This window comes from Atractosteus spatula, chromosome 5 (assembly GCF_055471065.1).
Source record: "Atractosteus spatula isolate fAtrSpa1 chromosome 5, fAtrSpa1.hap1, whole genome shotgun sequence".
NCBI classification, from domain to species: Eukaryota; Metazoa; Chordata; class Actinopteri; order Semionotiformes; family Lepisosteidae; genus Atractosteus; species Atractosteus spatula.
In genome coordinates, this window is record NC_142710.1 from 9,061,314 (window position 1) to 9,078,577 (window position 17,264).

General features: G+C 44.4%; 1 protein-coding gene across 1 annotated transcript in view; it reads right to left on the reverse strand.

Moving 5' to 3' along the window:
• Nucleotides 1-15,932, reverse strand: part of LOC148834004 (uncharacterized) — a 51,597-nt gene extending 35,665 nt beyond the window's left edge. Inside the window, exons 1-5 of the mRNA XM_088915721.1 lie at nucleotides 15,881-15,932; nucleotides 8,915-9,077; nucleotides 7,612-7,883; nucleotides 7,147-7,301; nucleotides 1,281-1,305 (exon numbers count right to left, since the gene is read on the reverse strand). Coding sequence (XP_088771847.1) covers nucleotides 1,281-1,305; nucleotides 7,147-7,301; nucleotides 7,612-7,883; nucleotides 8,915-9,077; nucleotides 15,881-15,932 — 667 coding nt within the window. The remainder of the gene's footprint in view (nucleotides 1-1,280; nucleotides 1,306-7,146; nucleotides 7,302-7,611; nucleotides 7,884-8,914; nucleotides 9,078-15,880) is intronic.
• Between the last annotated feature and the right edge of the window lie 1,332 nt (nucleotides 15,933-17,264).

Sequence of the window (17,264 nt, forward strand, 5' to 3'; positions counted from 1 at the left end):
GGATGGTTGTTGAGGGCGGTCAAGGGAGCTGTGAACAAGGAGGTTACGCAGATTAGGTGGTCGGTGATATGAGATGATAGGGCGATCAGAAAAGAGGGCCCCAATGGAGGGATCATCCTGTAGGATGGAAAAGTTGTGGTTAATGGTCCTGGGGATAGGAAGTGTGTTAGGGTGGTAAGGAAGCACCAGAGGAATGCGGTTGTTACGGCGGGAGTTCCTGATCGGGTTGATGGTCCGGGGGGTGTTTTTGGCTCGGGCAAGGGCCCTGTCAATCACACTGCTGGGGTATCCTCTGTTGATGAAAAATGAGTACATTTCGAGGGCTTGGTTCTCGAAGTCGAGTTGTTCTTCCTGCACCATTTCACCAACTTCCACCCGTCCCTCAAATATACGATTAACATATCTTCCACTACTCTTCCGTTTCTAGACATCCACTTGTCTATCAACTACCCCCGACTGTCCACTTCAGTTTATTACAAACCCACGGATTCACACAGCTACCTCCTGTACAGCTCATTTCACCCCAACCACACTAAAAACTCTCTTCCTTTTTCACAGTTCCTTAGGTTACGACGATTATGCAGCGACGACATCGACTTCGAGAACCAAGCCCTCGAAATGTACTCATTTTTCATCAACAGAGGATACCCCAGCAGTGTGATTGACAGGGCCCTTGCCCGAGCCAAAAACACCCCCCGGACCATCAACCCGATCAGGAACTCCCGCCGTAACAACCGCATTCCTCTGGTGCTTCCTTACCACCCTAACACACTTCCTATCCCCAGGACCATTAACCACAACTTTTCCATCCTACAGGATGATCCCTCCATTGGGGCCCTCTTTTCTGATCGCCCTATCATCTCATATCGCCGACCACCTAATCTGCGTAACCTCCTTGTTCACAGCTCCCTTGACCGCCCTCAACAACCATCCACACCAGGCACTTTCCCTTGCAACAGAGCTCGCTGTATCACCTGCAAATACACAGCCACCACCACACTCATTCAAGGCCCCTCAGGACAATTCCGGATCACCCAGACAGCATCTTGTACCTCCAGCAACCTTATTTACTGTATCTCTTGCAGTAAATGCCCAGCCATCTACATTGGAGAAACAGGAAGGAGACTCGGAGACCGTTTCAGAGAACACGTCAGGGCTGTAAAGATTAAAGATCTCTCCAAGCCCATTGTTTCTCATTTCACCTCTGACGGCCACGACCACTCTAATCTCTCCGTCTGTGTTCTCAAAGACGGTTTTCCAAACTCATACATCAGAAAGACCACCGAAACTAAAATTATTCTGCAGCTAGGATCACACCTTCTCCCTTCCCTTAACGACAGATTACTGTTCTTTTAAATTTTCTCCATTCATTGGAAGTTTCATTTCACACCTCTCTGCACCCATTCTGACTTCACACCTCTTGATTGGCCTCTCTTTCTGTCCCCTGCTCCCGCCTCTCACTCCTCCTCCCTCCCAACCTTTGTTCTCCCACTACTTTACCTTTGCCTACTGCCCTGTCTCTCTCACACCTGAAGAAGGCTCCACGGCCGAAACGTTGTGTTCTCTTTCTTCTTTTTTTCAGCATGGAATAAACCTATTACTTGTTCCTTTGCAGCCTACGCATGCTGACGCAGCTACCCACCTGAACTACTACCTTAATACAGACACACTGACTGGACACTACAGTACATTAACACCGCACTGAGAGAGAGAGGGGTCAATACAGACACACTGACTGGACACTACAGCACATTAACACTGCACTGAGAGAGAGGGGTTAATAAAGACACACTGACTGGACACTCCAGTACATTAACACTGCACTGAGAGAGAGAGGTTAATACAGATTGAAAAGATGTTGTAGTCTTATATTCCACGTGTACACAATGGTACATTGTGTATAGCAGCTTATGGTATGGATGGTATAGCATCTTAGTGTCATGCTTGTCTACAATTACCCCACGGGATGAAATGTTCTTTTGTCCAACACAGATCATTGCATTTGTTACCACTCTTTGTTTATAGACTTTTGAGGTCTGATTGCCTCAAGCTTCAGTCTCAGTAATGGGCAGAGAGACCTGCTGTAGGGTCTGGATCCCTGACATGTCCATGTCTGAAAGACAAGACAGGAGTTCAGTGTCCTTCCCTCAGTCAGTGACTCCCAGCAGCTCTACACTGTGGAGATAAGATAAGATCACTTCATTGACCATATACAATCTCTTGCATTAGGAATTTGTCTTTTCACAGACCCCAGCTTGCACTCCATGAGACACACAGACAGGGAGAGAAGCTGGGGGTCAGAGCACAGGGTCAGCCATTATACAGCACCCCTAGAGCAGCTTGGGTTAAGGGCCTTGCTCAGGGGCCCAACGGAGTAGCATTCCTCTGCCGGCCACAGGATTTGAACCGGTAACCTTCTTGCAACAGACACAGCTCCTTAGGCACAGTGCCACTGCTCCACCCCTGTGTGGAGTCCTGAGGTCTGAGGTCTCACTCCTCATGCTTCAGAGCCCAATCTCCGCCTCTCCTCAGGGTCTCAGACACTCAGCACTGAGGGCTCATGGGCTCACAGGTGTGTGACGCAGGGACAGGTGGAGACCTGCTGTAGAGCCCTGAAGGACCCAGTGGTACAGCTGTGGAGTGAGAGTGTGCTGCAGCAGTGAGCTGTGTGGGAGCTGATGGAAAGCGACCAGGAGACAGACGACAAGAGTGACTTGTGTCACCTCTGACCCCCTGTCTGCTGGCAGAGATCAGTGCCCACAGGAGGCAGAGGCAGAGACAGGGGCTGCTGAAAGGGATTGAACTGAGGTTCATCTCTGACTGTGAAAGAGAGAAGGGTTATATGAAGCCTTCATTATATGGATGGATACGAGTATTAGATAATCTTCTCCCTTCAGTCATGTTTCCCCAGCCAGTGACCCAGCAGCTGATTACCAGTGTGGAAGGAGCAGTTGACATCTGCCAGACCGATGGGTAGGGTGTAGTCAGTGGATGCAGACAGGGGGGCTGCTCATTGCGAGCAATAGAGCCCAGATGTGTCAGAACACTGTCCACTGACTGGTCTCTTAGCTGCTCCTGGAGAGAAAGAGAAATTCATTTGATTATTCTTCAGTGTAGTAGGGCTTGCTGTAGCCAGTGTTTCCCACAGCATCTGTACCAAAGCCAAAAGTGCTGTCTTTCTTTATCTTTCAGTTCCAGAACCTCAACTCTCCAGCCCTGCAGCCCCACAGCGGCTGTACCAGTCCATTCTCAAAGTCATCATTGTCAAACTGACTCCTCATCAATGTCACACAGTGTGAAAATAACTCAGCCCCTATTCATCAAACTCAATATACTGACAGACAATAAGAACACAAGACAGGAACTCATCGGATGTCAGGGTCATCATTGTTACGCTGACTAGTCAGTGGTGTTGCAGGGTGTAAAGACTGACCTCAACTCTGCCCCTGTTTATTCAACTCATCATACTGAGAGCCAATTAGAACACGAGACAGGAGGACTACAACCAATCCTACTTGTTACATTTTTAATATCTCAGTACATACAGAGAAGATATTTCCTATTTCTTTACCCATTGAAGCAAGATGCAGAGGTCGGCCCCCACTCAATGTATTTTTATATAGCGTCTTGCACAACGAGGTTGCCCCAAGGCACTTAACAAAGCCAAATGACCATACATGTTGAGAATACTGAAAGAGAAAAGGCCAGAAGACAACAGAGGAGAGGAACCAAAAACTCCTTAGTGTCACGGATGTCGGAAGGGAAGAACCGTGGAATGGCAGGAGAGCGGAAAAAGACCCTATGCATAGCGGCAGAACGGGGGTTAGCCCGGGCTCAGCAGTTCAGGAGTCGTATAGAAACCAATACCCTCAGGCAGCGGACGTGGGGAGACCTGGTGCTAGGAGGGTCTCAGAACATCTGAACGTCAATGCCGAGCGAAGGGGAATGAGTGACCCGGAAATATATAGCCCCAGTGAGAGAGACACTGGAAGGACAGCAAAGCACAAGGAACTAGGGACAGGACAGAGTAGGAGCGCCCTCTGACTGCAGAGGGCGTGACAGTACCCTCCCCCTTAATGGGCGGCTCATGATTTCTGTTGTTGTTTGTGCTTGTGTAACAAACAACAAGCCACAATAAACAGATAGAAACCAAGAATTCCACAACACAGGGGTCAGGGGGACCAGAGAGAAGGGGAAACCAGGAAGTGAAGAAATCAAAACACCAAGCAAAAAAACAAAAATAAAACAAAAACCTGGGAAAAATCCGCAGACTGGGCAACAGGCACATTCAACATTCTATCACTGATATCGGAGTGAACAACCCGAGGAGAGCCAGGCACACGGCCCGCTCACAGGCACAGATGACCGGAGTGATATCCAGCAATAAGGACGGGAGAGCCAGCTCAACATTCAATCACAGATGCCGGAATGACAACCCGAGGAAAGCCAGGCCGAGGCCCGCTCAAAAAACCATCCCGCGATTAGAATAGGAGAGCTGAGAAAAAAAACTGCGGAAAAACAAAAAAACGCCACTCCCGGGGTCAAAATGAGGCTCAGCATTCTGTCACTGATGTCGGAAGGGACAAACTGTGGCAGGAGAGCGGAAAAAGACCCTATGTGTAGCGGCAGAACGGGGGTTAGCCCGGGCTCAGCTGTTCAGGGAATGCCGTATAGAAACCAATACCCTCAGGTAGCGGACGTGGGGAGACCTGGTGCTAGGCGGGTCTCAGGACATCCGAACATCAATGATGAGCGAAGGAGAATCAGAGACCTGGGAATATATATCCCCAGAGAGAGAGACACCGGAAGGACAGTGTCACCGGCCGAGTGACCAGGTTTGGCTCAAAAGAAAAGAAACTCCCACACAGCAGTCTTCAAATGCAATCAAAACTGGATTTATTGCCATCAAAATAGGGATAACAAAAAAAAACCCTCACAGGGGTACTCTCCACACCTTTCCTCCAAGACACCCTCCTCCATACTGAGCTCTCCCAGTCCCTTTTATAGCCTCTCCTCTTCTAAGGACCATCCTCTTAAAGGGACTCGTTCACATTTTCTTAACAGAGATGAGCAGTTTGCTCAAAATAAAGTATTTAACCATCCCAAAAAATGCAACCGTGATATATTCACTTAAACAAAACAACTAACCTTACATCGGTTATTTATAGATGGCTCACCAGTCACTTTTCCCTTTAAGATCATTTGTGTGATACTACAAACAGGAAAGGTGACTGGGTGATCAATACAATACAATACTCCACTGGGGAAAACACTGCAGTGATTTTAGTAAAAAAACAACAAAAGGGTAAGTATCATTCACACTTCATTCGTATCACATACACACTCTCAAACATACCAGAAGGGTAGAGGGAAATATTGGAGTATTTCACATTCAGTAAAAGAAAGGAAAAATAACAAGCACTCACAGACAGCAAAGCACAGGAAACTAGGGACAGGCCAGAATAGGAGCGCCCTCTGGCTGCAGGGGGCGTGACAGTAAGGAGAAAAAAAACCCTCCAAGGTCAACTGGCTGCCCAACCCCTTTGGGCATGCTAACATTATACAATTTAAAAAAAAGATAAATGAATAAAAGTATTAGGCCATCCATCATGGCCTTCTGTGTGCCAGTACTCCATGGAGATCTCTGTTGACCAGCAAATCCTCCTAAATGATAGCTGTATCGACGATGTCCCTCTTGGACATCTTGGATCTGTTGATCAGTGAGCCTCCACACCAGTATAGACGAGCGCAGGTATTCATAGAAAAGGTTAAAACATGGAATACAAAGGGAGTTTCAGAAATTAATCAGAAGTCTGGAACACCCTGTCTATTTAGTTGTTATTAATAAATAACTTAACTTTGAATGTGTTGTGATTTTTAGAAATACTAACAAATTCAATATAGTGGCGATAATATTTACTATTTACGTTTTTCAAAGAAATGTTAATCTGTTCGTAGAAAACTCATGGTGACAGCAGGGTTCCAACCCCTGATTTCCAGCATGCAAGGCACACGCCTAAGCCATTACACCAATGTGCCATCTACCTCTTTATGATTTCTTATCTATCGCACATCTCCAGTCATTGTTTACACGTCTGTATTGTTTACATTCAAACTGTCTACATGTTTACTTGCACATTGTCTACTGTTTGTTTGTACATTGTCTTGATGCACTGTTTGCACTTTGTCTTGTTTTTTACACTTGTTTTTACAATCGAGAGACTTTCTGTAAGTAAGAATTCCATTGTACCAGCACCGGTTACATATGGCAATAAAGTTCAAGTTCAAGTTCAAGTTCACTTGACAGCTTAAGCTATAACTGAACAGGGCAGGCAAAAAGGTTCCAAGTAATCATGGGAGAATGAGTCAAATTGATGCAGATGTTTACAAAGAAAGTCTACTACTCTGATAATCTGAGCTACAGTATATGAATATAATTATATCATTCTTAATTTCTTTAGATGTGTGATTCCATGTTATATTCCCTATTAATCATTTTTTTAAGTATGCATTTCTTAATGATCGCAATAATTCATAGAAAAGGTAAAAACATTTGAACTTTTTACAAAGTATATGAACTTAAGATAGTCAGAAGGAGCACGTAAAAAGTTTTCCAAAATAACCACAGTATGCAACCGAATTAAAGACATTGATGCTTAAAATGTTTATGAAGAAAGTGGAATACTGGTGCGTATTTTTTTATTTAAACTACCAATACCAGCCATATACAGTTTACATAATATGTTCATATTCCTAAATTTATATCATGTATGACCTTCAGACACATTATGCTCCTCTTCTTTTTATGCTCGGCTACAAAAATGTCCCTTTAGTTGTAAAATGCCATATAAATATTCAATATTAAGCAGATTTAAACATGCCCAGTAAAGAGATTAAATGAAGCAATCATTTCACTACAAACCAATGCACCACGGTGCCACCTGTCGGTCGTTTTGGCCAGCCAAGCACTTGCTGCGGTATAATGTGCTGAACTGTAGATAATTTTGCGCAGTACAGGGTTTTACCATGCATTTTGAATGGCTGCATCTGTATGTATACAGTACTTATATAACATCATATAAGCTTTGCTTGCTTTCCATATTGTGTTTCTGTAGCTTAGTGTCAAGAAACAGCTACTTCAGTTACCTGGCAGGAAGACATCTCACTCCGAGTCACGCCGGCACAGATCATGCTTTCTGTTAGATATGGATTCCCAAGGAGCTGTTCAATAAAATGGATACAGGCTGTGATCTCAATGAGGGGCAGCTGGGTCTGCTGTAGGGTCTCATTCCCTGAAAAGACTGAAAGACAAGACAGGAGGTCAGTGTCCTTCCCTTAGTCCATGACAGACTCTCCCAGCAGCTCTACATTGTGGAGACCCTGAGTCACGTATCCACCTCTTGATGAGGGTCTCAGACACTTGGCAATAAGGAATTAGGAGCAAAGAAGCAATGAATTCATGGGTGCAGAGATGTCAGAGAAAGGGGCACCTGAAAGGAATCATACCGAGAAACAGCTCAGACAGAGAGAAAGAGCGGGGTTCAATGCAGAAGGGAGATGTGATCTCATAACATTGATGTGTTGAAGGACACAAGAAACAGATCAATCTACCTCCACCAGTCATGTCGACCCAACCAGTGAACCAGCAGCTGGTGCAGCTGTAGAAAGAGCTGCTGCTGTCGGCCAGACAGATGGGCTGGATGTAGCTGGTGAAGGAGACGGGGCTGTCCAGCTTCAGCAGGGCGATGTCATCATAAACATTCATGTCCTCAGTTGGGTAAAAACTGATCGTCTTCCCCATTCTGGACACTTCATGGGGATTCGAGCCCAGCTGTGTCTGTCTGCCCAGGTACACTGTCCACCTACTGGCATCTGTACTGCCCCTGGAGAGAGAGAGAGAGATCATCAGTGTCAAAGGTCACGTGTGTTACTCTCTGAAAACTCATCGCTGTTCCATCTGTTTTTCAACTGATTATTCATAGGTGTCTCACTTCCTGTTATCGGAAGTTCCCTGAGTAGGAGAACCAAAAGCCAGCAATTCAGCACCTGAACTAATTGAGTTTCAGAGTTGGTCTTGTTACCCCGCCTAGTCACAGTAGAGTAGAGGAGTTTATTGCCATAAATACATGTGCATTGGAATTCGTATCCACGCTGACCTCTCGGAACATACACAGTACCGCAGACAACACCACACAATGTAGAGAGTACATTACAAACATCATAAATAATAACAATAGGAGCAATAATAATAGCATCGGGAGCACTGAATAAGTTGTGGGACAGTAAATATGTGTTAGTGAAGAAAAGAAACATGGTAGACCATGCAAACAGTGCAGAGTGCAGATGTGTATTGAGTCTGAGGCCCTGCAGTCAGCTGTTGAGGATGCAGACTGAAGTGGGGAAGAAGCTGCTCTTGAGTCTAGTGGTCCGTGCTTTAACAGTGCAGTACCGCTTGCCAGAGCGCAGGGGGGAGAAGAGTTTGTGGCCGGGGTGGTTGGGATCCTGAATGATGGATTGGGCTTTATTGCAACAGCGGATGGTGTGGATCTCACCGATTGATGGTAAATCACATCCTATAATCTTCTGTGCTGTTGCCACAACCCTTTGTAGTGCATCTCTGTTGAGCATTAAGCAGTGTCGCTCATCAGTGTTAATTAGCCCCTATTCATCAAACTCAACATACTGATAGACAACAAGATCACAATACAGGAGCAGTGGAACCAGTCCTGTTTGTTACATTTTTAATATCTCAGTACATATAGAGAGGATGTATTCTAGTTCTTTACCCATAGAAGCAAACTAAAGCTGTCAGCTGTCTTTATCTATGGAATCTGTACGTGATCTATGTAATCTTACATATTTCAATCTTATCTAAATATCAGTCTATATAGAGAATTTTATTTTACTTCCTTACCGATAGAAGCAAAATGCAGCTGTCAGCACCCAGTCGTTGTTGATCAGAGCGCCTCCACACAAGTATTGACCATCAAAGTGCAGGCTGGCCTGCCAGGGCCAGGACCCCTCCTGGGCAGAGTCTCCCTGCAGGACACTGGGACTCAGGGGCACCTGGCCGCAGGCTGGAGAGACAAGAGACAGAAGAAACAGGAGACAGGAGTTCTCAGGTGTGTGTAACAACAGGAGAGACAGGAGTCCTCAGGTGTGTGTAACAACAGGAGAGACAGGAGTCCTCAGGTGTGTGTGTGTCAACAGGAGAGACAGGAGTCCTCAGGTGTGTGTGTGTGTGACAACAGTAGAGACAGGAGTCCTCAGATGTGTGTGTGTGTCACAGAAGAGACAGGAGTCCTCAAGTGTGGGTATGACACACCTGACAACAGGAGAGACAGGAGTCCTCAGGTGTGTGTGTGACAACAGTAGAGACAGGAGTCCTCAGGTGTGTGTGTGACAACAGGAGAGACAGGAGTCCTCAGATGTGTGTGTGTGACACAGAAGAGACAGGAGTCCTCAGGTGTGGGTATGACACACCTGACAACAGGAGAGACAGGAGTCCTCAGGTGTGTGTGTGTGACAACAGTAGAGACAGGAGTCCTCAGGTGTGTGTGTGACAACAGGAGAGACAGGAGTCCTCAGGTGTGTGTGTGTGACAACCAGCCACAGGCTGGGGAGAGAGAGAGAAACTGAGAGTGAGCCGTCATACTGTAGAACATTGTCTCGAACATAGTGAATCTAAAGGGGGATGTCTGTCATTTCACTGAAAGATCTGGATGAAAACCAGCTCAGCTGTTCAGCACTAGAACGAAAAAAAAAAACAAAAAATATAAAACCAAATAGATGTTATTGTTACAAGGAATCTGATGTCCGAAATCTTAAAATTGAGCCATGAGTTCCTGGGTGTGGGCCCACGATGCTCGCCTCTCTGAGCCCTCTGGGTATATTGATCAGTCCTCTCACAGGGAAAGCTCTCAGTTCCCCACAGACACAGGGCTGCCTCTTCCCCAGGGCTGGGTGTTTCCCAGTGTCTGCTCTCAGGAGCACCCCCCAGTGGCTGCTGTTGACTGCTCAGCAGATTTATGCTTGTAGGGGTGTGTGCCTGTATGCTGGTGCAGTGGTCAGCTTTGCTTCCTCTCAGGTTCCAGTTCTAGACCTGGGGTGCTGTCTACATGGAGAGTTTATATCCTCACTGCTTCAACATGGGTTTCCTCCCACAGTCCAAAGACACGCTCGTAAGTTCATTGGCCCTGGTGTGTGTCTGTGTCTCTGTGTTCCCTGCACTGGAGCGGTGTCCTGCCTTGTGCGTGTTCCTTGTGCCTTGTGCATAATTACAGAAGGCTCTAAAAAGGGGGTTTAAGCTATACTGTAATGTTGACAGTGGTTGTCAGGAGCAACACCAGTGACATGCCAAGCTCCTGCAGAATGTCCTGATGTCAGTGAGAGACCTGTCACTCCTGCAGTCACGACTTCCCCTCTTTTCAGCAGGTGGGAAAACCCTGAAACATCTCGGGTTTCAGAGGAGCTTTTCTGTCTGTGTCAGTCTCTTCTGAGCATACACAGTTGACACAACCTTAATAATTATCAATAACCCCAAATTAAAATAATGCCATAGCAAACACAAGGTAATATAATAGTTAAAGGGTAGAAATGCTGTATATGAAAATGATAAATTTCCACAATGGATAGGCACCAAAAAACATAAAATTCACCAAGCGGGCCACAAAGGTTTAGGAAATGTGCTCACTGGTCTTCTGAAGAACATCACGCTTACATTCGAACAGCTCAGACATGCAGAAGAGAGCCTTTCAGAATCGTTCGCTCACACACCCCTCCCTCCCATCTGTGTTCCTGCGCCAGTGGTCTGGTGGTCAATGTGTTTAAGTTTCTGGTGTTCAAGCCTCTTTGCTCTACTGCTGCTCTAGGATGAAGTTGTTCACCGCAGATCAGGAGGGACAACAACGGCAAGTAAATCTCGAGCAGCTGTACCTAATCATCATTATTAAAATACTAGTTCCATATACTGAACTCAGAGGCCTCCCTAAGTGTTCGTCCCAAACATTTCTCCTCTGCCCCATCTCCACCTTGCAGTTCACTCACTCTGACTGGGGTTCGAGTCTCCTCGTCCTGTAGCCAGCAGGCTGCCCATTAACCAGGCTGATTAAGCCCAACCTGTCTCACCAGGTACTTCAGGCGTTCACACGGCACTCAGGTCTTGGATGTTGTTGTCCCTGATGAAAAGCCGTTTGCTGTGTGCTGCTTTCATCTTCATGTGTACTGCATGAAAGCAACACAAAATCACATATTTCAAAACAATAAAATCTAAAGCTTATTTAAATGAGTGTAATGTTTTAAAATGTTGTGCATCACCCTCACCCACACACAAGCTCTCACTCTCACCCACACACAAGCTGTCCCCTAAAATCTCTCTCTCACCCCAAATCTCTCTCATTCATTGTTCATTTTCAAATGTAAATAAATATTTCTAAAAACGTTTCAAATAAGTGCTCAATGTAATGGGTCAGGACAGTAATCATTCTGTTTACACACAGAAAACATGAAGGTATGTGACTGTAGACTCATGTTGTCAGGTCCTGTCTCTATTACTTTTCAAAGACGTTGAATATATGAACTGAACTTGAACTTGAACTTTATTGCCATATGTAACCGGTACTGGTACAATGGAATTCTTACTGACAGAAAGTCTCTCGATTGTAAAAACAAGTGTAAAAAACAAGACAAAGTGCAAACAGTGCATCAAGACAATGTACAAACAAACAGTAGACAATGTGCAAGTAAACATGTAGACAGTTTGAATGTAAACAATACAGACGTGTAAACAATGACTGGAGATGTGCGATAGATAAGAAATCATAAAGAGGTAGATGGTAATGGTGTAGGTGTGGTCCGAGGGGCAGGGCTAAATGTGTTCGCCAGTCTCACTGCTTGTGGATAGAAGCTATTGAAGAATCTAGTGGTAATTGTCCGTATGCTCTTGTATCTCTGGCCTGAGGGCAGTGGGGTGAAGAGCTCATGCCCGGGGTGGTGACTGTCCTCTGTGATGGCCAGAATTCTACCACGGCAGCGGTCCTCATAGAGCTGTTTAACCTCGGTGAGACCGCAGCCGATGATCTTCTGGGCCACATTGACCATTCTCTGCAGTGCCTTTCTTTCTCGCGAAGAGGTGTTGCCATACCACACGGTGATCCCATTGGTGAGGACGCTCTCGATGGTGCAGCGGTAGAAGTTCACCAACACAGGTACTGGCATCCCCCAGCGCTTGAGGCACCTCAAGAAATAGAGGCGCTGCTGAGCCTTCTTCATGATAGAGTCAGTGTTCACAGTCCACGTTAGATCTTTAGAGATGTGAATTCCCAAAAACCTAAAGCTGGTGACTGTTTCCACTTCCGTTCCATCAATACTGAGTGGGCTGTGAGTGTGTGGCCTGTGTCTCCGAAAGTCCACTATTAGCTCTTTCGTTTTCTTTATGTTCAAGTCCAGGTTATTGCTATGACACCACCTAAGCAGCTGTACAACTTCATCCCTGTAAGTGGACTCGTCATCATCACTGATCAGTCCTATTATAGTGGTGTCATCGGCAAACTTAATGATGCGGTTGTTGCTGTGTCTTGCTGTGCAGTCGTGAGTGAACAGGGAGTACAACCTTGGACTCAGACAGCAGCCTTGTGGGGTTCCAGTGCTCAGGGTGAGTGGTGTTGATGTTTTATTGCCTATCCGCACCACCTGTGGTCTCTCGATAAGAAAGTCCAGCAGCCATAATTCCATCCCCAGTAACCCTATTTCCATTTTTCTTCTGGAGAACAATTCCCTGTTTAATATCATCGGTACTTGCAGGTGATACAGCGAGCTCTGTTGCGAGGGAAAGTGCCTGGTGTAGATAGCACATATGTCATTCAAGGCAATACTGGCCCCTTTTTTGTATTTTTACATGCTTATTTGTTTTTAAATAAGATATGTTTTTAAAGTCATGATGTATAATGCATTTAACAATTAAAACTTAAAATTATGTTTTCTTTCTACTATTAATACACCATTACTATACATACAGTTCACATCTGTGTACTGTATACACATTTGTATACATAGTATGTACTAAAACATCTGTTAGTTACTCTATACAATATGATTAGCACAGAAAGCCACTAATAAGTAAATAAACATTACATTTTTATTATTAAAATAAGATTTACTGAATGCACACAGTTGTATACGACAGACATATAGTACATTAAGGCAGTGTTACAGATAAGGGCATTAAATTATTTGAAAATGTATTATTTTTTCTATTATTTTTGTTGTACCATGGTTGTTGTGGTATACCGCATGACAACTCAAGCATTCTAAAGGGCTACATCTGTATATTCTTTAAAAATTCTCAACATTTCTTACATCTTGAACTAGTGATTTTATTTCTGCCTGTTTCATTTCACTTGCTACATGGTCTTCCTACAATTTGTCATAGGAAATACCTCACACAAGGTTCAATAGTAGAACCTTTTGTAAGGGACTTATACCCACAACACACAAGTTTAGACTCTGACACACTACACCATACTGTACCACCTTACATGAGTCACATGTGAGGAAGAAATGAAAACATCAAATATTGAATATATATATATATCAGTGTTGTGGAGAGTCGTCAAAGTATTGTGTTGCACATTCAAGACAGACACAGTGCAAGAATCTTCACTCTGGAATCACATTTAGAGAGACTTCAGTGCTTGAGGATCACTGGACACTGGACATAAAATTCTGGTAGATCTTCATATTTATGTAAATGTGCTCTGGGCTGGAAAACAAGACAGGCCATGTTCAGTTTTTCCAATTAAATAGAGAACAGAGAATAAGAACAGAGATCACCATAGTACTCTGTGTAATGTAGTTTCTTCTAAACCATTTTTTAAACACTTTTTCATCTCTTCACTTTGCAACCAATCCCTGAAAAGCTCTCACTGGTTGACAGGGATCTGAGAAAGTTGAAATTCTGCCTTTCTGTATTTCAATGTTTGCTCATGCATCAAAATGTTGTAGTCTAAACCTGTCAGGTCTTAAGATCATCTTATTTAAGATGTTCACTGAAAATAACCTGTGGGGCTCCAGGGTTTCTGTACACGACATTCCTCTGACACACCACAGCAAATCAGAGGTCCGTAACAGTAAGGTTAGACCACTTTTTTGCACAGAACAAAGATGAGAAGCTCTACAACTCTATTCCACTCTTTAAAATTTGGGTTCAGTTACAAATGTATAGAATTTGTACTAATGTTGACCCCATTAAATCCCAAACAGTAAGACCATGATAAAAAGTGCGGGAAACCACTGTAGGATCATGAAAACATACGCCTCTCTGTGTCTCCTGTATGTGATTATTACTGAGGGATTCTCAATGATCTCCTCTCTCACTGTGTCTCCTGTCCTGTTGTGTGTTTATTACTAAGAACTTCTCTGTGATCTCCTCTTTCTCATTGTGTCTCCTGTCCTGTTGTGTGTGTTTATTACTAAGTGATTCTCTGTGATCTCCTCTTTCTCAATGTCTGTGTTGCAGTATCTCAATGTTGCAGACTAATCCTATCTGAAGAGGGATGACTTCTGATTTAACATCATAGAAAATAACCTGTTGGCCTCAGGGGCTTCTGTACCTGCAGAAGGATGTCATAGTGAAAAACATGTTCCTGCAACACCCCACAGCTAGTAACAGCTCAGGGACTTTCTGTGCTGTTAGACCACATTGTTGGACAGAAAGCATTGTGAGATGATTGACAGATAAATTCCACACTGTAAATCTTAGTTGTATTTAAAAATGTACAGAATCCATAGAATCCCAGAGTATGATCATGGTAAACAATAAGAGCTGTAAATCACTGCAGGAGCATAGCAAAAGCACACTCCTCTCTGACTGTGTCTCCTGTCCTGTTGTGTATGTTTATTACTGAGGGATTTTCTATGATCTCCTCTCCCTCTCCCTGCGTCTCCTGTCCTATTGTGTTTTTTACTGAAGGATTCTCTGTGATCTCCTCTCTCTCCCTGTGTCTCCTGTCCTGTTGTGTGTGTTTATTACTGAGGGATTTCCTATGATCTCCTCTCCCTCTCCCTCTCCCTGCGTCTCCTGTCCTGTTGTGTTTTTACTGAAGGATTCTCTGTGATCTCCTCTCTCTCCCTGTGTCTCCTGTCCTGTTGTGTGTGTGAATTACTGAGGGATTCTCTGTGATCTCCTCTTTCTCAATGTCTGTGTTGCAGTATCTCAATGTTGCAGACTAATCCTATCTGAAGAGGGATGACTTCTGATTTAATATCATAGAAAATAACCTGTTGGCCTCTGGGGCTTCTGTACCTGCAGAAGGATGTCATAGTGAAAAACATGTTCCTGCAACACCCCACAGCTAGTAACAGCTCAGGGACTTTCTGTGCTGTTAGACCACATTGTTGGACAGAAAGCACTGTGAGATGATCGACAGCTAAATTCCACACTGTAAATCTGAAATCTCCTCTCTCCCCCTGTGTCTCCTGTCCTGTTGTGTGTTTATTTAAGTGGGGTTCTCTGTGATCTGAGTTGGCATCCAGGACTGGCTGAGATCCTCTTTGGTGGACTGAAAGGAAGAAAAGATAGGCAGAGAGAGGCAGATAGAAGCTTCCGGTTCTCAAAGAAAGACAGAGCATTGCAGTCAGGCCACACACAACTCACGTCAATCAACCAACCACAACTCTCCACTCATCACTGCACCTTCCACCTCCCGTAACATTTAAACCCGCAAACCCCTCTGTTCTCTGCCCGGCATTGGTCGCTACCATCTGTTCAATGCCTTCAAGTCTTATCGGATAAAAAATTTTCGAACTCGTCTTTGACCACGTCTCTCGCCTAGCCCTCTCCCGCATTGGAAACAACTGGATCTTTCCATTCTTTGTCTGCTACCTCTCAGGTTCCACATCAGGTCCAACCTCTGGTGTGGATCCGGATCCCTCATTCTGTGTTGTTCTGTGTGACAAGAGTACAGAACTTCTGCAAGACAGGCTCGTTGCAGGTCAATCTGCATCCCTATCGGAAAAGACTGGATCCACATGACTGGTGTGCCCCTACAGTCACAGGACAATGTTGGGGAACTGAGGAGCTCCAGAACTGAGCACAAGCACTGTGAATGATCAAGGACTGGAGGCTGGCGTGAAACTTGAAACACAAGAAATGTTGTACAGTATGTGCGTGTTTATTAATTCAGGAATACAGTGTTGCCCGTGGATCTCCTGTCTTTGGAAACATGTGAAGGATGGAACCATGATGCACAAGGAAGGGTTTGGTTCCCTCAGTGAACTGAGTGCCAGAATAATACAGGAGATCCGTCTGTCGACACCATCTGCAAGAACTGGGGCAAAAATGGGGTTTGATTCCCCTGCTTGGATCAAGATTTGTGTGTTTTTACTACATTTTTTTATCTTGTGTTCTGTTTCCATAATAAAATGAATAAAGTGAGAATATTATTTTTCACTCATTGCCAAAATTAAACAGAATTATCAGTGTTCAGAAAGTATTGTTTGAGGACACAGAACCTGGAAACAAAATAAGAGTCACTGGAGCCACGTCAGCGTCTAGGATTAACAGAAACTCTGAAGGCCAGATTACACTGAGCTCAAACAGGGCTCCATGTCCAACTAGTCCAGCAACATGAGCTCTGGCTGGCTTTCCTGCACCCCAGCAAATTATTTAAAACAGCTGGAATTGCTACTTGCAGATTTGAAATAAGGAAATTATTTTTAAATCAGGTGGGTTTAAAATTGAGGTTAGGTAATTCAGCGCAGACTTGACCATTCTAAGGTATTCAAACATTTCATTCATGCCTGAACATATTGGCCGTGAATAATACTGAAACGTAAAGTCCTACTATGTATTTGAAAGCTTTGTCATGTGAAGGCTAGGTCTACCAGCCCAGAAAGGGGAAGTCTCGTGATGTGTGATAAATGAATAATGTGGGCCCGAAGGCATCTGGGTGGAGGGTTACAAAAATGATGAAAAACAAATTCTTTTGTTTGAGATGTCATAGTGAATAAGAGCTCCTTGACTTTCTGTCTGAGTCGTTGGTAATTATCAAATTTGTATACAAAAAATATATTTTTTAAAAAATTTATTTCACATGATTCCAAAAAAAAAGCGTAGAAATCCCAGCAAGATTGTGGTAAAAGTAGAGTGCATTGCATTAAAGTCCAGGGAGACCGTGGTAAAACACAGTACAAAGCGGGAAAGACCAATGAGATCAGTGTGAAATCACAGTACAGCACAGTAAATCACAGTGAGATCATGGTAAAAA